At 43.1% G+C, this 21,724-nt stretch overlaps 1 protein-coding gene across 1 annotated transcript in view; it reads left to right on the top strand.

Annotated features, from left to right (window-relative positions):
* Positions 1–21,724, top strand: part of Strip2 (striatin interacting protein 2) — a 43,928-nt gene that overhangs the window by 4,363 nt on the left and 17,841 nt on the right. The window contains exons 2-17 of the mRNA XM_040728583.1: positions 703–772; positions 3,925–3,999; positions 5,015–5,152; positions 6,661–6,781; positions 7,517–7,585; positions 7,772–7,878; positions 8,850–8,977; positions 10,172–10,375; positions 11,496–11,731; positions 11,995–12,060; positions 12,612–12,675; positions 13,544–13,615; positions 14,722–14,796; positions 15,505–15,602; positions 16,123–16,249; positions 18,955–19,055. Of these exons, the coding sequence (XP_040584517.1) occupies positions 703–772; positions 3,925–3,999; positions 5,015–5,152; positions 6,661–6,781; positions 7,517–7,585; positions 7,772–7,878; positions 8,850–8,977; positions 10,172–10,375; positions 11,496–11,731; positions 11,995–12,060; positions 12,612–12,675; positions 13,544–13,615; positions 14,722–14,796; positions 15,505–15,602; positions 16,123–16,249; positions 18,955–19,055 (1,751 nt within the window). The remainder of the gene's footprint in view (positions 1–702; positions 773–3,924; positions 4,000–5,014; positions 5,153–6,660; positions 6,782–7,516; positions 7,586–7,771; positions 7,879–8,849; positions 8,978–10,171; positions 10,376–11,495; positions 11,732–11,994; positions 12,061–12,611; positions 12,676–13,543; positions 13,616–14,721; positions 14,797–15,504; positions 15,603–16,122; positions 16,250–18,954; positions 19,056–21,724) is intronic.

Here is a 21,724-nt window from a genome sequence, read left to right as displayed (position 1 = left end):
CTTGGGCCAGAATTGAATTCTCTTTTGGTTTTTGCCTTTCTTTTTTCCTAGACATGACCCAGATGTTCCTCTTGTTCCTGTTTCATGTAGATTAGATATAGGCCCAGATCGTTGCTTTCTTTTTGTTCGTTTAGTTGGTTATGGTTTTGTGAGGCAAAGTCTTATATAGTCCAGACTGGCCTCGAACTCACCGTGTAGCTGAGTTCTGGGACTGCAGGCACATGCTACCATTCCCTGTTTATGGGATTCTGGACTTCAAGCTCAGGGCTTGGTGCATGCTAGGCAAACATTCTACCAACTGAGCAACATCCCCAGTCCCTTTTGTGTGTGTGTGACCGTGTTTCGCTCTGCAGCCAGGCTGACCTCAGACATGGGTCTTCCTGCTTCTGCCTTCAGAACGGAACATCACAGGCACGTGCTACCACCTTGCTCCAAATGGCAGCTTTCGTTGTTACTTATAATCCTGTCCTTATTTACCTAGACTTTCTGATACTAGATAGCAGTCCCCAGCCCTTCCCTACATTGGGCCTCAGATTTTGGCTTGAAAGGGGAGAGTGCCCCTCAGATGAAAGGGCCAATAGGACTTTCTTGATGACTCTCTGATCTGATGTTGGCCTCCAAGAGGGGAAAAAGGTGAAAATAGAGCATATTCTTTCTTTGACAAGATCTTTTCCCGTTACCGGAAAATTTTCTCTATTATAGGGCTCTGTGGACTGCCCTACTCTGGAATTTGAATATGGAGATGCAGATGGGCACGCAGCAGAGTTGTCAGGTATGAACAGATGGGTCAATAGTGAGTGAAAACGTGGTTGGGGAAGGGACCAGGCCTGTCATCTCCCCTGACAGCTTCTCTGGCCTCAGCAAAAGCTATTGAACAAGGGCTGTTATTGTATCCTTCCCCCAACCCAATACTAAATATCTTTTACATTTCCTTCCGTGAGTTCCCCTTGATGGTAGTAGTCTTCATTTGTTCAGTCCATCCCTCTTTCCTAGTTAATTCCTTTTCTTTTGCTGCACTCTCAGATCAGCTCTCTCCACTTTCCATTATTTCCTCTCGTCCTATAACCCATGTATTCGTGTGCCTGTTCTCTCTGCCACCCCTTCTTTATCCCTCTCTCTCTCCCTCTCTCTCCCTCCCTCCCTCCCTCCCTCTCTCTCTCTCTCTCTCTCTCTCCCTCCCCCCCCCGTCTACCTTCATCTTCCTTCATTTCCCTAACACCTGCCCTTATTAAAATTCTAGCTGCAGCTGAGGAGGTTTTAGGTAATTGGCCGCCTGAGTAAGGCTGGACATATCACCTGCATCAGTCACGGTCACGCTCTGCTGTAGACCTTTGTGAGCTGGGATTAAGCGAGCCCATTCCTTTTTCAATTCCTGGCTGCTTCACTCTGTCTGGAATATTAAGGGCCTCCATGTTACACGTGCTGTGAATGCTAGTTATTAATAAATGAGCTTTGGGTGGGGATAGTGTGAAAGTTAAGATATTCTGTCACATGGAAATGACACTTTGAAACATGCTTTTTCAGATAAAAAGACAAACATTTTTGCAGAAGTTCTGGTGAATAAGCACAGTGAATAAATTTTGCAATGAGTGACAGAAATAGCTATGTTTAATAATGAACAAAGGGTTAGAATCTAGAATGTGAGAAAGAGAGAAACAAAGAAGAGATGTCAGAGAAGTAGACAAAGACTACGAACTCACAGAAAAGAAAATCAGAACATCAATAAATATACAAAGGGGCACGAATGAGGCTCTCTGTTGGATCCACAGCACCACAAAAGAATGTGTGTGTGTGTGTGTGTGTGTGTGTGTACTGAAAAGATGGTCAAATTTATTAGTTAATAAAGAAAAAAATTTAAAAACAGGATATTTCACAGTCATCAGACTGCAAAACTTAAAGGCTGGCAAGATGGCTCCGCAGGTAAGGCTACTTGCCACTGAGTCTCATGATCTGAGTTTGAACCTCAGATCCATATGGTGAGGAAGAAGAGAACTGACACCCATAATTATCTTCCAGCTTCTGTATGTGCAGTATGGCACTCATATACCCATACACACAAAATTAATTAATGTTTAAAAAAAACCTTAAAGGACGAATGGGCATTTTTCTACACTGCTTTGTGTAGCAGTATGAAGATGCAGAGTATAAAACTGGAAAGCAATTAGGTCATATCTATTAAGTTGAAGATATACACATATTATGCCCAGTAATTTTATTCCTAGATGTATAATCTAAAGATCTTTATCCTTGAGCACAAAAAAGCATTTATTTCAGCCTTGTTACTAATTATGAAAAATTGAGAGCAAACTAAAATTCCCATCTGCAGGGGAATAGATAAATTAACATAGAAGCATAGTCAGTCTGCATATAGCCATTGATACAATTCATCTGTATCAACATATTTCAATATGAATAAATTCCCAAAACAAAGTTGAGGCAAAGAAGCAATGGCAAAAAGAATTTATGTTGATGATAATGTTAAGGTTCAAAGTAAAACAGTATCACAGATACACTGTTTAAATTTGAACTCATTTTATTTGATGTGTATGAATGTTTTGCCTGCATACATGTATGTGTACTACTTGTGTGCTCTGTATATGGGGATATGGATAATTGTGAGCCACCATATGGGTGCTGGGAATTGAACCTGGTCCTCTATAACAGTTACAAGTGTTCTTAACTGCTGAGCCATCTCTCCAGCCCTGGTATATTGTTTATAGATAGATACAAGTGTAGCAAAAATCTGAAAATAGGCATGTGAGGAATGCATGCCAAATTCATGATAGTAGTCACTTCCCAAGAAAGGAGTAAGACTGGAGAAATATGACAAATGTTACATTTGTTTAATCTGAGTAGAAGATACATGGTTATCTTTAATGTATCTTATAATTATCTGTATATGAAAATTCATTATATAACGCTTTAAAAATAAGGACAAAGTCATTGCTGTTTACCTTCCTGAGCTTTCTGACTTTTCTGATCTAAATAAATATATACACATATACTCACATTTTCATTAACGAGTTAATGATTGGCATATTTAAGATTCAAAGTTGAAATTTGTTTCTGGCCGTCCCCAGATTCTGCAACACAAGGTTTAAGAGTTCTAACTTCCAAGTAATTCTCAGTCTTTAGCTAGCTGGGTGAAATATAAGTAAATTTCTACTACTTCATGGTATAGGCAGAATAGGTTTTGAGATAATGTTCGATTTTAAATCATCTTCTGTAAAATGAGGTTGCAGAGTGAATGTTCTGGTGCTGGAGGGGCAGAAGACATTGTTATCCTGTTTTATAGTCAGAGGCTACAATCAATAAGGTTAGATTTTCTTAAACACAAAATCTTTTGGCAACCCTAGGTGCACTCCATGTGATTTACCTCATTATCTGCCCAGGTGCCATATGTAGGAACCTAAATTTCTGTATCCTTCAAGGAAACTCAGCATAGAAAAAACAAACTGGTTCCCAGCCAGCATGTGGTTGTTGTGGCTGTTGTTTCTCAGTCCTTGTCTTGGTTTCCTAAACAACACAGGATAGCATGTAAGATCCCAAGTTGTTTCCCTTCTCTTCCCTAAAGATGAGATAGTTCTAGCCTGGGTTGACAGAATGGAATGGATTGCAGCCCTAAGAAACAGAAATGATGGCATTAAGCCCTCTGTACTCCAGCCCTTCCCCTGGCCCTTACCAAATGTCAAAGGCTGTCTTCCTTCTCTGCTGCCAGCCATCTGGTAGGAGGACAGGTTTGATAGTTTAATCACCCAGGGACACACATGGCTATTTTTAACTGCTCTGAAAGGGAGGGAACTGGCTCTGGATTGAATTGGACACAAGGATGTGTTGGAACCTTTGGCTCCCTCAAGTGATCCTCTCTACTCTAGATTCTTCGTTGGGGGTTCTAAATGTGACTGTTTCCTCTTTCTGCTACAGAATTGTATAGCTACACAGAGAACCTGGAATTTACCACTAACAGGCGGTGCTTTGAAGAAGATTTCAAGATGCAAGGTGACACGGCTTCACAGAAATGCGCTATGTGCCTCCATGATATCCTAGTCTGGTCTAGTATAAAGCTAAATCTATGTTTAATTCTTCATCCCCTTTACAACCACATACCCTTCATTTCTCACGTATGGAATACAGTGTTCCTTAAACAGAGAAGATGAAACCAAGAGAAGTAGAGGGATGGTTCAGCAAGGCTGAACTAATACCCTACTAATCCTGTGCCTAACCTCACCCTTAATGTTCAGCTTCCGTCTCTCACTGACCACCCCCCCACCCCACCCCCCACACCCGCCACCGCCAGTAGTAGTTTTATGCACCCTTACTGGGATCCCTTCAGATCTGCTTCCCTACTTTCTCAGTGGCAATTTAAATTTTAATTCAACAAATGTGTGGTGAATATCTGTTGTGTCAGAGATGCAGGAGGCAGAGGTGGAAGTAGTTTGCAACTTGTACAAATAAGATGCCTAGCAGACAGCAGCAGGAGATGTGCATAGCATACAAGTATCCAAGGCCCAGAGGAAAACTCTAACTGTCACAGTAAAGCAGAAGAGTGTCTAGGGCAGCTTTTGGCTTGGGCATTAGTGTGGAAGGGACCTCTCGTATTGGGCCTGTAAGGATGACTAAGAGCTGGGTACGGTGGAGGAGCTCCGTGAGAAAGGCAGAGAACAGAATATACTGTGTGCACCAAGGTGGTGAAGATGTGAGGACAGAGTAGGTTTATAACAGGACATTTTGGGTCCTTTTCCTATCCCTTATGTTTTCTTAGCTAAATGAGGAGAGCTTGGGCTAGGAGTGTAGCTTAGTATTAGAGCTTGCCTAGTGTGTGAAAGGCCCAGAGTCTAATCCTCAGTGCCACCAAAAGCAAAGCAAAACAAAACCAACCTGTTTTAAATAAGAAAAGGTTTTGGAGAAAAGAATCTTTTTGGAACTGAGATCAGAGGTGGGTACATTATCAGGGGCCTTTCCAAGAAGAAGTAGCAGAAGCCAGAATTGGCTGTGTATGGCTTTGTATCCCTAGTGCAAGACACCAAGGAATGGCTGGAGTTGGAAGAAGATGCCCAAAAGACTTATGTGATGGGACTTCTGGACCGACTGGAGGTGGTCAGTAGGGAGCAACGGCTTAAGGTGGCCCGGGCTGTTCTCTATCTAGCCCAAGGTAAGTGGCCATTTTCGCTTATTTAATCGGGGTTAAAACTAGGGAGGGAAGTGGACAAAGCAGACCTTATTGGAAAAGCAGGGTGCCTTACATCTCAAAGACGGGTCTTGTCATGCTAGGAGTAGACTGTTCTTGTAAGGAGATCAAGAGATAGTACTGGATACTGTTCTGGATCTCTTGGGATCTGCCTCTGTCTTACCAAGCACATCAGGTTCTTCCCTTTTTTTTTTTTTTCTCTTTTCTTTTTTTTAAAAACAGGGTCTCACTTTGTAGCTCTGGCTAGTCTCGAACTCACAGAGATTCAACTGCCTCTGCCTCTCTGCCTATCTGCCTATCTGCCTCTGCCTCACAAATGCTAGGATTCAAGATGTGTGTGCTACTATGCCTGGCTCTCTTTTCTTTTCTTTTGTTTCTTTTTCTCTGAGAGTGACTGAACTCTTGTTCCTCCTGCCTCTACCTCCTAAATTAGGATTATAGACATAAGCCATCATACCCTATGCATGTCGGGACTTCTTACATGGCTCCCCCCCTTCTAATCTGGGCTATAAGTGTTATGAAAATAGACAAGAGAGTCCACGTAGAGAGAGCTGATGATATACCACCCACAGAGTTATCACAGATATTGCTTTCGTCAGCTGTGCCCTGGCACCAGCACTGACGTTTCTCATTGGCATTTTGAAGATTCAAGCCAACACAGCAGCAGGAGGAAATGCTGGGAATAATTTGGAGATAACCAGAACTAAATGAGATTAACTGGGGAAAGCTTCTCAGAAGGAACCTGTTAGCCAGGTGTTGGAAGGGACACTGAGATAATCTTGCTAGAGTAATAATAATAAGCTCTGAGATCATGCATGTGAGGATTGCTGGCAAACCAACAGACTGGGAATTAAAAAGTTGTTAAAAAAAAAGAAGAACAATAGTAAATAGGAAGAAAACACTAGGAAAGGGAAGATTGCAGTAAATAAGGTACGCCTGAATCACTTAGGTCTACCCTTTAGCCAATTTCCAGCTGCCAACACAAAAATCCCTTTGCTTAAGGCTCTGTCTGCAGTCCACACTGGGCAGTCAGGAAGTGGGGAGAATTAATACACTCAGTCCTCAAAAATGACTAAGAAGATAATTTTGCTTATCTCACTCTTGGGTGAGCTAACTCTGAGTTGTGTGTTTTGTACTATTTCTAGAAAGTCCCCTGGGAGTGAACTCTTTCAGCTGCCTCACTTCCCTCTCTCACTTCCCCTATTTCTCTTCTGGTGATTCCTGAAGATCCATTCCCAAGGAGACAATTTGCATTTGAACCCTTATCTCAGGATCTACTGCTGGGGGGATTTAAGATGGACTTTTCTCCACTGACTCACTCATTTAAGGAAGTTCTCATGGGCCCAGTCCAAATTCTGGGAGCCTCATTAGTGAGTGAAGCATTAGGAAAATTCTAAGACCTTGTGGCAGGGTTGAAAGAAGTGGGGTAGCTGCCCCCTCCCAACTCCTACTGCAACTGTCTGATCCTCTAGGCACATTTGGGGAATGTGATTCAGAGGTGGATGTGCTGCACTGGTCCAGATACAACTGCTTCCTGCTCTACCAGATGGGGACCTTCTCCGCCTTCCTGGAGCTACTCCACATGGAAATCGAGTGAGAAGCCTCAGGGGAGGGCTGGCTTAGGAACCGTCTTGAAGCAAGGACTCACAGCTGTGGATTTCCTCAGTAGATTTCCCTACCGGAGTTGAGTCAACTCACATCTCCACTCAAAGCTCACTGACCGTTTTCCCCTACAACTTTCTTTCCAGAAACTATGTTCTTCCTCTCTGAGGTTGGACTAAGCAGCAGCTACAGTCCTGGGCTTCACAGGTTACCCTTTTAATCTAAGCACATTTTCAGCTGAACCTAACTCTGGAATTCATGTAGGAAACCTTTTCCATCACAAACACAACACAAGAGGAACGGACTAGTTTCTGTCAATGTGCCTAATTATTTCCCTCATGGCTTGTAACCGTAGAGGTGGCCCATCTGCTGCTGCTACCACACTGGGTCCTCCTTCTCTTACACCTGCCATCCAGGAGTTTTAGATACACTGAAGTCTGTTTATTATTTATCAGGTCTTGCTTAGTATCTGTTTTGTGTCCAGCATCCTGGTAAGCATTGTGGGGGATCGCAAGAGAAACTGATATCACAGACCGTATCTCTTCCCTGTCTTCACCACAGATGAGGATTTACTGAGGGAGCGAGGGAATCCTATGGGTTCCTGTACCTTAGATCAGTTTCATTGTGGATGTATAACCAGGAATGGCAGGCATTTGCGTGAAGGGTGAGTGGGAACACGGAGAGGAAAGAGGCCTTATGGGTTCCTATTCTTTCATTCCATGGCAGCAACAGCCAAGCCTCTAGTAGTGCCCTTAGGAAGCCAGCCGTCTCCATTGCTGACAGCACTGAGCTCCGGTGAGTGAGGGTGAGCAGGGGCTTCGGGCAGAGGGGTGATTAGCCCGGGTTACCCTCTTCCCAATCCCAGGTGAGTGAGAAGTTAACTTTTAACTAATCTTACCCGATCGATGTCATCCTTCAAGTCTGTGACTATAGTCTGGGAACTACCTTGGGAATCTCCTAGTGTCCTTCTGTACCTTCTAGGGTGCTGCTGAGTGTCATGTATCTAATGGTGGAAAATATCCGCCTGGAGCGAGAAATAGACCCCTATGGGTGGAGGACAGCCCGAGAGACCTTCCGGACTGAGCTAAGTAAGAAGTGGCGCTCGAGGAGGGCCGGGCGGAGTACTGAGGGTGGTGGGAAGCAGTGCTGTCTTGTTCTCTTTTTTCCCTCTTCTTCTTCTTCTTCTTCTTCTTCTTCTTCTTCTTCTTCTTCTTCTTCTTCTTCTTCTTCTTCTTCTTCTTCTTCTTCCTCTTCCTCTTCCTCTTCCTCTTCCTCTTCTTCTTCTTCTTCTTCTTCTTCTTCTTCTTCTTCTTCTTCTTCTTCTTCTTCTTCTTCTTCTTCTTCTTCTTGTTTTTCGAGACAGGGTTTCTCTGTATTGTTTTAAAGGCTGTCCTGGAACTCGCTCTGTAGACCAGGCTAGCCTTGAACTCACAGAGTGCTGGGATTAAAGGCGTGTGCCACCGATGCCTGGCCTCTTTTTCTTTTTAAAATTAGCATCTTTTCTTTTTTAAGACAGACATGTTTCATGGAACATGGGGGCTGGGTTTTATTGCACCCCATGTATCTTAGTTCCCCTGGTTAGAAATGAGGATAACCGTTCCTCTCCCATTTCATCATGAATCCCATATTGGGGGGAAAAGAGCTGAATTGCCTTAAAAAAGGAACCTTGTTCTAATGTAAGTTGAAGTAATTATCTGAGAGGGATAGGATGTGTAAGCATTTTAAAATGTATTTATTAATGTAAATAAGTAAAGACTAAAGTGTGGTCCACGAAATGCCTTGATTCCCTCAGCTAGAAAGTCACATCATGACTGTTACTTCCTATTTGGTATGACCCTCAAAGCATTATCGTAATAACCTCTAGGGTGGGGCACACTATTTTACCACAATATCCTCAGTCCTGTCCTTTAAGGGAATTGCCTCTGGGGGCTCACTATACCTCCTTCCAAGACAAAGTGCTCTGGGAGTTTTCAGGGGAGGTGAGTGCCTTCCTCAGTGTGCCCAGACCCTGGGATTTTGCCACTTCATCTCTCTCTCTCTGATTCTCTTTATACCTCAGGCTTTTCCACGCATAATGAAGAGCCTTTTGCCCTCCTGCTCTTTTCCATGGTTACCAAATTCTGCAGTGGTCTGGCCCCTCACTTTCCAATAAAGAAGGTTCTGCTTCTGCTCTGGAAGGTGGTTATGGTGAGTGGCTGGTCTCCATTCCCATCTCACTGATCAGAGCTAGGCAGCAGAACTGACTAGCTGTTAGCCCCAGCTAACTGAGAGGAGCAAAAGACCCACCCAGAGTCCTCAAATACTCTGTATCATCAGGTTTCTGTTTCTATTGGATGGATCCATGGGATGGCACTCTATGAGTTGAAGATGTCAAGGCACCTTCTCCCTAAAAGAACTTATGTTTCGTAGAAAGAACCTTAGCTGACCATTGGGAATCTGACTCTGTCCATACCAATGAACCTTGGACAATTCTGTACTTGTACAATTCTGTAGCTATGAAATGTTAAGATTAATGCATACCTTTTCTTCCAGTAGAGAATGGGTGTCCTTTCAAGTATATAGTTGATAATTTGTATTTAGTATTTAATCTGATCCTTCATCCCATAGTCTCCCTCTGGCTCCCAGCCCATAGGGCTGGAGGAACAACATACCCTCTTAGTAGGCCTCATAGGGTGAACCACCTCTTGATCACAGAGGAAACTATGTGACTCTAGGACATCATAATATCTGAATGTGCTCCTTAAAATTGATTGTGCCAAGGATAGTGGGACATGGTTGTAAAACTAGTACTCGGCCGACATGCATGAAGTTTGAAGGTTTAAGGCCAGCTTGGGTTTACACATTGAGAGCCTGCTCAAGAAACAAAACAAAGGAAGGATTGTCCCCAATTTTTAAAAATTTTCCAGTGGAGCCCCCCTTCTAATATTTACTGCTGTCTCCAGCCCCGGGTCAATAAGTAATGCTGTTTTATTCTTACCCTAGAGATCCTCAGACTGAAGTGGTAAAATGTTTCTTCATGTTTTTCTGCTTCCCTGTACAAGAGGCAGTATGAGGGAATTGGGAGCTGTGGTTCTTCTGTCCATGTTTCTCTGCCTTTGTTCTCTATGATTGCCTCCCTCCCCTCTCTTCTCTTCCTCCTTTTTATAACTTTCTTTGAAATTACAATATAATTACACATCTTCCCCTTTCCCTTTCCTCTCTTTAACTCCTTATTCTCTCTGAAATCCATAGCCTCTTTTTCTTTAGTTATTGTTACATACGTGTGTGTGTGTGTGTGTGTGTGTGTGTGTGTGTGTGTGTGTTTATAAATACATAAGTGTAACATGCTCAGGGCTCACCAGTGGCTACTGGATAACCTCCCTTTTCCTTTTTACTCTTTAGTTTACCCTTGGTGGATTTGAGCATCTGCAGGCTCTCAAAATACAGAAGCGTGCAGAGCTGGGCCTGCCTCCTCTAGCTGAGGACAGTATCCAGGTCGTGAAGAGTATGCGCGCTGCATCCCCACCTTCTTGCACCCTTGATCTGGGGGAGTCTCAGCTGGCCCCTCCACCCTCCAAGCTGCGGGGCCGCCGTGGTTCTCGAAGGGTATGGATCAAGCATATGGAAGTGTTGGGGTGGGTATTGAGCGGTCAAAAATCAAGATTCTCAGATGCCGTGGATGCGATAGGAAAGGGTGGTAAATGGCCATCCCAGGTTGGCCCTGTAGCCGGCATGAATCCTTAGAATCTGTATTTTGATGCCTGACCATGTATTCTTGTCTGGACCTCAGTGACTAGGGTTGCTTAGCCTCCTAAATATGGGTTACGTTAGAATTCTGAGAGTAGGTACCCTGAAAAGAGCACCTAGCAAATCTGCATGTCTGTCATGAATCTCTTACCATTTTCTTGGCAGCAAGAAATTTTATTTTGAGCCACCATACTCCATATGCCCTTGGACCACAAGCTTACATTTGTGAGATGGCTGGTTAGGATTCTAGGTGGTGTATATTATTGAGAAGTTCTAAATAACTGAGCCATAGCCACATTTTTCATGAGCTCACCTGCCTGACTTACCAGAGTTTACCAATTAAAGGTGACAGGGTCACACAATCCAGTCTAAATTATAAGCAGAATGACTTTTTCAAAAACCTTTCTCTTTTGTTTCATAAAGTAATGCTTACTCATTGTAGAAAATTTGGAACAAATGTAAAAATGTGATGAAGAGAGAAAAATCACCCACAAGCTTAACAACCAGAGGCAGTGACTATTAACTTTTTGGCCTATTTCTGTCATGGCTTTTTTTTTTCCTTTATGCAATGAGATTTAACATTCTAAACTCACTTTCCTCTGCCTGGCAGCAAGTTTCTGTCATCTTCTTCCTCAGTCAGCCAGCTGGTGAATGCTGACAGAAAGCAAACTAATTGAATGTTCACCTAAGCAGAGCATAATTAGGAAGGAAAATTCTGGGAAGGTGGGGAGTGTGGAACACCAGTGCTTCTGGAAGCTATCACACTGGTACTATCTGTGCTCTGTTTCCTGGTCATGGCCATTTTTCCTGGGAGCTGCTTGTCCTGTGATTGAGTCCAGTGAGTTGTAAGACTGAGCTGGATAATGGAATGTTCTCATAGCAGATGGGTTTCAACGTCATGTTTCCTGAAGTCTAAAGAGAGTGACTTCAGACAAGGTTGCCACAAGCTCTATAATTTCCTCTCTCTCACCACTACCAGCAACTCCTCACCAAGCAAGACAGCCTGGACATCTACAATGAAAGGGATCTCTTCAAGACTGAGGAACCAGCCACAGAGGAAGAAGAAGAGTCTGCAGCTGATGGAGAACGAGCCTTGGATGGAGAGTTAGACCTACTAGAACAGGATCCTCTGGTGCCACCTCCACCCTCACAGACACCTCTCTCTACTGACCGGGTAGCCTTTCCCAAGGGCCTTCCCTGGGCCCCAAAAGTCAGGTAGGTTTAATGGCACTAGTGATCCTGAGCGTTGGGATTCCAATTACTGAAGAGCCAGGTGGACTAGCATGCATATTCAGTGTTCATTAACCTGGCGTGGTAATCAGAACACCTGGGTTTGACGTTCTGTTGATTTCTGTCTTCTTCCACTGCTCTAGTCCTTCCAAAATGAAGGATCAGGAGCTCTGAAAAGTCCTCTTTCTCAAGGTTGTTTTGTTTTCTTCCTCTCTCTGGTATTGGTTTATTCACCATCATCATCTCAGACAGAAGGACATTGAACACTTCTTGGAGATGAGCAGAAATAAGTTCATTGGATTCACCCTGGGGCAGTAAGTGACTAGATATTAAAAACTAAATATAAAACATCACAGAAGGCCATGAATCTTCCTTACTAGCCTTTATAAAGCTAGAAGGGATTTCATTGTCAAAGTTATCATTAGGCTACATATTCCTTTAAGTGGGAATTTGTCACCTGCAGGCCAAGTGAATTACTAAGAGGCTATATGATATAAAGCTAATTTTCAGAAATGCTTCTGTGTGTCATTGTTATTTTTGTGACTTCAAGCAAGATGATGGACCTGGAACCTTATATAAAATCGTATAGGGCCGGGCAGTGGTGGTGCACACCTTTAGTCCCAGCACTCAGGAGGCAAAAGACAGGGAGATCTCTGTGAGTTCAAGGCCAGAGTGAGTTCCACAACAGGTTCCAAAGTTACAGAGAAACCCTGCCTCAAAAAAAAAAAAAAAAAAAAAAAAACGAAGAAGAAGGTATAGGATACCAGGGGTAGATGCTTGAAGTATGTGGTCCCTGTGATCCCAGAGTGTATGGGTAGTTTTCTCATCTGCTAAGCTCATGGTTTGGTGTTTGGGACTCTTACAGGGACACAGATACCTTGGTTGGATTACCTCGACCCATCCATGAGAGTGTGAAGACGCTAAAGCAGGTGACCAGGGTGGGCTTTCATTCCTCAGGGATAGGGAGCCATCAATTAAGTCAAATTACCACTACCTTGCATGCTGAGCAGAGGTCATCTTCAGATACATTCAGGACCTTCTGCATCCCCACTTTAGACCTTTTAGCCAAATAGGAAAAGTCAGGTCTCCCTCTATTTACCCAATTTCCTACATTCAAATCAGTGAGAAAACAATACCTTTCTCTTGTCCCTTTTCCCTCCTTCTATCCTTCTCTCTCCTTTCCCATTGTTTCCTTTCCTTTTATTTCTCTCCCCATCGGTCCACTGGCTTCTAAAGGCCAAAGATTATGTAGGAATCATCTTTATATACAGTTATATTAAACACAAAGAATGTGGAGTCATCACTCCATACATACATGAAAGTACATCAAACCTGTCTGGGTAAAGGTCTATTCTTGGCCTTCCCCTGCACTTTAAAAGTAAACGACTAGGTATTTGCTAGTATCCAACAAATATGGAATGTAATACACAGCAGCATTGTTTATGAAATACTACTCAGTGCTAATTATGCAGAAGAGAATAAGATTCTTGCTTCCAAATGTTTTGTGTCTGTTTGGGATATTAAACCCATGGAACATTTCCTTATGAACAAGGAAAGTTAAAGAAAGGGCTAGAGCCGGGCATTGGTAGTGATTGCCTTTAGTTCCAGCACTCGGGAGGCAGAGGCAAGCAGAGCTCTGTGAGTTCAAGGTCAGCCTGGTCTATAGAGTGAGTTCCAGGACAGCCTCCAAAACAATACACAGAAACCCTGTCTCGAAAAACAAAAAAAAAGGGGGGGGGCTGGGACACATGTGAATTAGGTTCTCAACCCTTGTTAATGTTTTCTTATCTTTGCCAGCACAAGTATATCTCCATTGCAGATATACAGATCAAGAATGAAGAGGAGCTGGAGAAATGCCCCATGTCTTTGGTAAGTCAAGGACCCCAGCACACAGAAGGGGGAAGAATGAACTCTTCCTGCAATGCTGTCGAAGAGCATACATACATTGTATGTGCACTGATTCAGCTTGTTAAGCTCTTATTGTGTGTAGTATAAGACAAAGGCTGCACACTACATTAAAGTTGGGGAAAGCAGTTAGTTAAACAACTAAACAAGAGCATCACAGAATGGTAGGTCCCGTGAAGATAGTTTAAATAGGATAACATCATGAAACTATCTGTCAACTATTTTGGATTGGGCAGTTGGGATAGATGAGCTATCTAAGAAGGTGACATTTAACCAAGATCTGAAGTATGGAAAGCAGCCAGCCATAGGAACATCTGAGAAGAAAACATTGCAAGTAGAAACAGGTTAAAAGAGGCAGGCACAGAGAGAGACAGCAAAAGAAGGTTGTTGTAACAACGCATGGGCAAGAGATGGGGTTGTGGAGGTGACCTCAGACAAGTGGCCTGGGGACACATTAAGTAGGGCCTGTTAGCAGAGGGAGGGAACTTGAAGCACAAAGGGAAACCTTCAGAGATTTTAAGCAGAGGAAAGATTTTGATCTTTGGTTTTATGAAACACTAGCTACTAAGCAAAGATTGGACCAAACAAACAGGGGAGGCATTAGTTCATCTCAAAACAGTGTTAATCAGCGATCAACCAAGTGCCTCTGTGTATGGTATCTTAACATATCAGGTGTATTTATAGCCTAGGTTAACCCCATGTGTATCTAGAGTGATTTTGTGAATGTGTACCAAAGGTAATTTTTAGGTTGGAGTGCTAACTCCTGAATGAGCATGTGACTTGGAAAGATAACATGTGACTTGCAGATAACAGGAAAACTAGACTCAGCAATTGTTGGGACTGGAAAAAAAGACATCAAAAATCATCTAAACAAGCTCAAACCAAAAAACTAGAGCCTAAAGAGGAATGGTCATTCATCTAAAACCATATCCTGAATCATTGCCACAGTTAGGATGTATGCTAGGGCTGACTCCCAGTGCAGTTCTCTGTCCGTGCTACCCTCACCAACCAACAGCATGTACTTTAGTAACCTGGAAAGTAGCCTGGGTAAACTGTGCTTTCTGCCACAGGGAGAAGAGGTGGTACCAGAAACACCATGTGAAATCCTCTACCAGGGCATGCTGTACAGCCTTCCACAGTACATGGTAAGGCGCAGGTTGGGCCAGAGCTGCCCTCTCCTACTTAGAGGAATAGAGAATTCTGAACTTTCCCTGTGGCTCCTCTGAAGATGCCATTCTCACTAGCCTTTCTTACAGGGTCAGGGATGCAGAATAAAGTAAGGTCTACCTACGACGCATCAGGGCTCTTTCTCCTAGCTAATTACCACTATCATGAGTTCTGCCATTGTCTGCCATGTCTTTGGTAGCCTCTAGATAGGAACGTCAGGTTTATTTCCGCCACTTATTTCTCTGCATTGCCCTTCCCACTTTGTTCTTTCTTTTTTTTTTTTCAAAGATTTATTTATTTATCACATATACACCAGATTGTAGATGGTTGTGAGCCACCATGTGGTTGCTGGGAATTGAACTCAAGACCTCTGGAAGAGCAGGCAGTGCTCTTAACCTCTGAGCCATCTCTCCAGCCCCCCACTTTGTTCTTTCTATGCTCCCTTAGAAGAAGCAGTGCTGAAGCAAAATAGCCTAGAAGCTTGCTTTGGCTTTCCTCCTTGGCCTCACAGATAAGCCTCAGGATAAATACTTGTTTGCATTCCTATATGCTGGCAAGGCTTAGTTACTGAAGGAAAGTCTTGAAGGCTTTGAAATACTTTTCACCGGGCTAAAGAGGTTTGAAAGAACCTCTATCTTGCTGAGTGGGATAGACAAAGGTGGGTTTCTTCTTTTTCTATCTCCCAGATTGCTCTGCTTAAGATTCTACTGGCTGCAGCCCCCACCTCCAAGGCTAAGACAGATTCTATCAATATTCTAGCAGACGTCCTGCCTGAAGAAATGCCGTGAGTGCTTCCACGGGGCAGCTGTAGACACTAGTGTCTTGTCTTCAGGGCCTCTCTGTCCCACCTCGCTCTGTTGCCTTCAGATAAATCTCTCCTTTTCTGCATGTACCTCCTGTCCCCTGCAGGGCCTTCTACTGAGTGAGCTCTGTGTAACTCAGATCTAGGTCCAAAAGATAACCTCAGTGCTAGTGACTAGCTGCCACATGTATTGGTAGTCAGTGCCAATTGGCAAGTTTGCCAGAGAGAGGACATGTCAACAAAGAAATCATGGAAGCTTTTTCTTGGACAGATTCCTAAATGGGAACTCCAGAGGTTTTCCTAGCACAGAAGTTCAAGTTTCCTAAGTTCTGACCCATGTATATGTATATGTGTATGTGTATGTGTATGTGTATGTATGTGTATGTATATGTATATGTATATGTATATGTATATATCATATCTAGCCAAAATACTTGGGTTTTTCCTTCTAGGCCTCCCTCCATCATCACATTTATACTGATGGTTCCTCTCTCCCTTGTAGTGTAACTGTTCTCCAGAGCATGAAGCTAGGCATTGACGTGAACAGACACAAAGAGATCATCGTAAAAAGTATCTCTGCCCTGCTCCTTCTACTTCTCAAACACTTCAAACTCAACCATATCTACCAGGTGAGCAGGTAGGAGAGCTGTGTCACAAGCTTCAAGTATTCCACATGGCCTAGAGAGGCAGCACAAGAACCCTTGTACTGCTGAGCATTGTTCACCCTTCCCCTTGCCCCTATTAGAAAGCCCAGCCATCTGTTGCACGAGTATATGGCGAGGACATGAAGTGGAGTGTGGGAGCCATCCTAGCAAGATGCAAAACTCTGTGCTCTTTGTAAGTTAGCTCCAGGTCTTTGTAAGTTAGCTAGGGATTCTTAAGAATACTCCTAGTCAGTCAGAATCAGTTCAACCATTCCAGAAATGTCACTGGGCGTATTAGCCGTGCTTTTCTGTATGTGAAGCACTTTTTTGACATTTGAGATATAATTCTAAATGAGGCACAGTTCAGGCTCTTACAGGCCTTACAGTCTTGTAACAGATACATAACTGTCCCATTGTAGAGTGGTGTGACATAGTAGGCATTGGGTATTATAGAAATACCAATTCCAGAAAAGAGGTGACTTTTAATCTGAGTCCCAGAGGGGGGGGGGAAATGTTATCAAGGAAATGGGCGTTATCAGGGAAGAATAAGAACCAATTCAAGAAGAAAAGCTAATATGTGAAAACCCAGAGGAGAAAGAGCAGTATATTTTTGGAAACTAATTAAATGTTGCTGGAGTTCTGCCCTAGAGTGGGGATGATTAGATGTTCTGGTAATGCATGAAGCCACAGTGGTTAGCAGGTATCATATATCTGATAGCACACAATTATGGAGTACCCATGATGTGCTTGACATCCTACAAAGTTTCTGTGAGCTTCCCACCCCTAGGAGGCCTTATTTTATTCCTGTTTGTTTGGGGTTTTTTGTTTTTATTTTGTTTTGTTTTGAGGAGGACCTGGGGGGTTGTTTGTTTTCTTGCTCATTTTTAGTTTTGTTGTTGTTCTGAGACAGGTCTCACTTTGTAGCCCTGGCTGTCCTGGAACTCACTATGTAGACCAGGCTGGCCTTGAACTCAGAGTTTCGCTTGCCTCTGCCTCCTGAGTGCTCCAGACTATCCCTATTTTGTAGGTGAGGAGACTAGAGTTAAAAGCCAAGACCTTGCTTTGCTTTCCAGTAGAAACATTGTTGGCCTTGGGCCTGTGGGCATTGCCAAGATCCAGGGACAAAATGAGGACAAGTAAATAGACCCTTCTTCTTTAGGGAGAGCTTGGGAATTGAAAGCCATCTCGTTTCTGCCCTGAGGCTTTACCCCATTTTCCACCTAAGCACTCAAAATAAAGCCTGATGTAAGAGTCAGTCATCAGTGTACAGGGAGAGCCCTGAAAGGTCTGTGGCCATGTGTTTGCTGACAGCATCCGCATTGAAAACAGCAGAGTGGTTAGGAGACACTACTCCCTCTTCCCTAGAATGTGTGTTTCTCAACGTCCCTCTTGGTGGGCAGTAGATAAATCTACAGCCAGACGGATGGATGTCCTGATGGGCCTTGCCACAGTGTATGTCAATGTGGGTGAGGCCTGAAAGAGCCTGGGCATGGCTCAAATTTTAAAAACTTCCCATCTTTTGTTAGTAGGTATGTACTGGCTTCTTTGTCTGGGGTTTCAGAAAGTACCTTTGGTTGACTTCCAGGGAGAAAATATCAAGTAGAAGAGAGAAGTGGTTAAGGCACAAGCTGACTCCCCATCTCTAACCACATACTCAGGATCAGAAAGCAGCTTGCCTTTCTGACATGGATACATGTCATGTGATGACACAGAGAACCCATAGTTCTCTGCCTTTTCAACCTTGTTTCTATACTGTCCCAGCATTCTAAGCTCCTAATTTGGGGGCAGTTTTTTCTTGGTGCCTCTCAGTGCACAGTAAACAAAATCCAGGGTGACTAACTCATTCGTTGATACCCTGATGTTCTAAGTATTAGGGATAGCATCATATTCTGGACAGTCTACTGAAAGCTACATTCCAGTGGTTACTGTGTGCTGTCTCCAGCCTGATGCCAGCAGTTGTTAAGAGTTAGTTGCACCTGTCCCTTTTATGTCAATCACAGCTGAAACACTATGAGCCAGAGGTTTGGTATGGAAACCAGCTCCCTCAGGGAGACTTCCTTTCCCACTGAGCTTAGAAGCAAAACTCACAGCAATCCTTGCCATTTATTTGAGGTTTGTTTTCTTTTTCTTTTGTTTTGATTTTTGTTTTTTCAAGACAGGATTTCTTTGTGTAACTTTGTAGCCTATCCTGGCACTGGCTCTATAGACCAGGCTGACCTAGAACTCACAGAGATCCACCTGCCTCTGCCTCCCGAGTGCTGGGATTAAAGGCATGTGCCACCAATGCCCAACCGGTATCTTTTCATTTTAGTGTGTTTAATATGTGTTTTTGATCAAGAACTTATAACATCCACTGCAGATCATTCTGCATGAAAGATAGACTGGCTGAGGATGAGTGCCCCCAATTCAGAGACTGACAGACTGATAAAGACTGGCTGAGGATGAGTGCCCCCATTTCAGAGACTGACAGACTGATAAAGACTGGCTGAGGATGAGTGTCCCCATTTCAGAGACTGATAAAGACTGGCTGAGGATGAGTGCCCCCATTTCAGAGACTGACAGATTGATAACAATAGACAGCAATATTCCTGGGAATAGATGTTATATTTGCATTTCCCTGTCTTTTTTCATGCATGCTTTGTATCTTCCTCCAAATAAGCAATTTTTTCTGCTTTGATCTTTTAATTCAGTTTGAATATGTGTCACAACATTTAGTATTTGCCAACTGTATCCCCTTGATCCTGAAGTTCTTCAATCAAAATATCCTGTCCTATATTACTGCCAAAAACAGGTATGGATTCTGAACAGACTTGGGATGCTTAAGAAAGTTCCTCCATGCCTGCACCTTCCATTTCTTCTGGTGACCCTAGTCCCTCCTTTCTTAGAGCTTTCCCTGTTAGATTCAATTTTCTTGAAGTATTAATTGATGGGAATTGTGAGTTTTCCTCTTTGTGTAGATTTTCTATATTAAAAAATTTCAAGCCTGAAGAATATTTTGAAATGAAGCTACAAGATGAAGTGTCTGTGATGAAAGAACCTAGGAGACTTTGTGTTGAGCGGCAGCCCTTTTGTCTGAGCAGCTCCGCTCTTAGAAGAGATCGTGAGCTGCAGTGACTGGGACACTTACACTGCTTTGCAAACAGAAAGTATTATACAAAATTCATAACGATGAGAGCGCTGCAGACCACCAGGGAGGTTCAAACTCTGTAGTCAGAGGTGAACAATAGACATCTACTTGTTGTTTTTTAAACTTTTACGTTCCTGCATGTATATGGGTGCACACATGCCAAGGCCCGGGTGTAGAGATCAGAAGACAACTTGCAGGAATAGGTTCTCTTCTTCACTCTGAGTGTCCTGGGGATCAAACTCAGGTTGTCAGTGTTGCCATTAGGAGCTGAGCTATCTTGCCGGTCCAAAGTATGATGATTTTACATTCATAATTCCACTTAATCTTGGCAATGCTAAGAGGCAGTACAAGTTTTGTTCTCATCTTGCCAGTTAGGAGACAAAGTCAGAGAGGTGAATTGGTTTTCTCAAGAATATCAAGATTCTGAACCTTCAAAGATAGATCAGTCAATAAAGGGTCACACAAGCATGAGGACTCGGGTGCTGATCCCTATAGCCCATATAAAAAGTTGGGTGTGGCAGTATACATCTATAATTGCAGCACTTGGAAGGTGGAAACAGATAGATCTATGAAGCTCACTGGCCAATCAACATAGACAAATCATTGAGCTTCATGTTTAATGAGAGACCCTGTCTCGAAACAGTAAGTTGAGAATAATTGAGGAAGATACTTGACATCAACCTGTGGCCTCCACATGCATGCATACACACGGGCATGTCCATCTGCACACATACATATGCATGCCTACATACTATATACCATACAAACAAGATTAACATGATTAACCTTTTAAATAAGAACACAGACTTTTCATGAATTCCAATTGCTTTCTATTCCTCCAGTCAGTCTGGGACTGGGGGATTGTAAGGCAGATCCTTATTCTTTAATTTGCTTCCACAAGAACTGGTATAATATGTTAGTCACTAGAGTTTGCCAGAATTACTTACCAGAGTTCCTAAATAGACAACGACTGATGTCTTACTTGGGGTGACTAGAGAGGGAATCTCATAAGTCAGTCAGTATTGTTGGAAATTCTACCATGGAGTGACAACGTTGCATGTACATTGCCTGTTTTTGGTTTTTTTTTTTTTTTTTTTTTTTTTTGAGACAGGGTTTCTCTGTGGCGTTGGAGGCTATCCTGGAACTCACTTTGTAGACCAGGCTGGCCTTGAACTCACAGAGATCCACCTGCCTCTGCCTCCCGAGTGCTGGGATTAAAGGCATGTGCCACCAACGCCCGGTGTACATTGCCTTTGAACATGTGATTTCCTAACCAGGTAAGTTCAATGGTTCTGTATAAGTGGGCGATAGGTAGATAAGTGGATGAATGAGCCAAGAATGTCCTAAACGGGGCAGTCCAGAGAATCCAGAACAGCTAATTAGCATGATGTGCAATGTTATAGGTAAATTCACTTCCCTCTCCTGAGCTGACCTTTCTCTCCTACGTTGGTTCATCTAAGTTTTCTTAGCCTGGGTTTCTTGAACAGTGGTAACATTTCTAGCTAAATGAGTGATTTGCTTTTAGAAATTTTGACTTTCAAATTGTAGAGACAGGTCCAAGAATGCTCATACTCAATTTATAGCCCTGGCTTTGCAGACAGCATTTACCTATCTCCAACTGCACCAGTTCAGATAGATTGGTGCTGAAATTTCACTGACTATTAGAAACAGAAGGAGCATTAGAAATTAGCTAGCCCAGATTCTGCATCGTACTAGTAAAGGGGAGAGGAAAGAAAAAACAGCCACTTACTATGTCCCTATTATTATGTGGTACCTTATTTCCTCTCCTGACCTAAGCCCCATTCCCTGGGCTCACTGCAGAGCTTGTGGCTTACCTGTAATTCCCACTGATTTGGGGACAGACATTATTATATATCATTCTTGAGCTACTGTTTGATTTGTCATGCTATAAGAAGTTGCCCTGCGCCTCAAGATTTCTCTAGGGTGGCATTGGCAGCTACCCCCAGAGTTCCTGACTTTCAGAATGATCAGTTGAGAAACAGATCTTTTCATCTTCAAATCCAGATTATTATTTAGTAGAATGTGTATGGGCGGCATCTCTGGGAATAATATTATAGAATATTATATTCACATACACACTTCAATGCAGAGGCTGCTACACTTATGTTTACATATTCCCTGAAGAACCTAAGACAGCTAAGAAGGAAAGGGGCTGTTTTTCTGCTTTAACTCTTTTTGCATCTACCAAGTAAGAACAGCTTAAAGGTACTCCATGGTTCCTCTGTGACTGAGATGAGACTGGAGATGGAGTTGCCCAGTACCAGTGCCCTCAATTTCATCTGAGGTCATTAAGCAATTTGAGAGGCACATGG

Source organism: Mesocricetus auratus, unplaced genomic scaffold (genome assembly GCF_017639785.1).
Source record: "Mesocricetus auratus isolate SY011 unplaced genomic scaffold, BCM_Maur_2.0 Super-Scaffold_100019, whole genome shotgun sequence".
In the NCBI taxonomy this organism is placed as follows: domain Eukaryota; kingdom Metazoa; phylum Chordata; class Mammalia; order Rodentia; family Cricetidae; genus Mesocricetus; species Mesocricetus auratus.
This window is presented reverse-complemented; position numbering and strand designations above follow the sequence as displayed.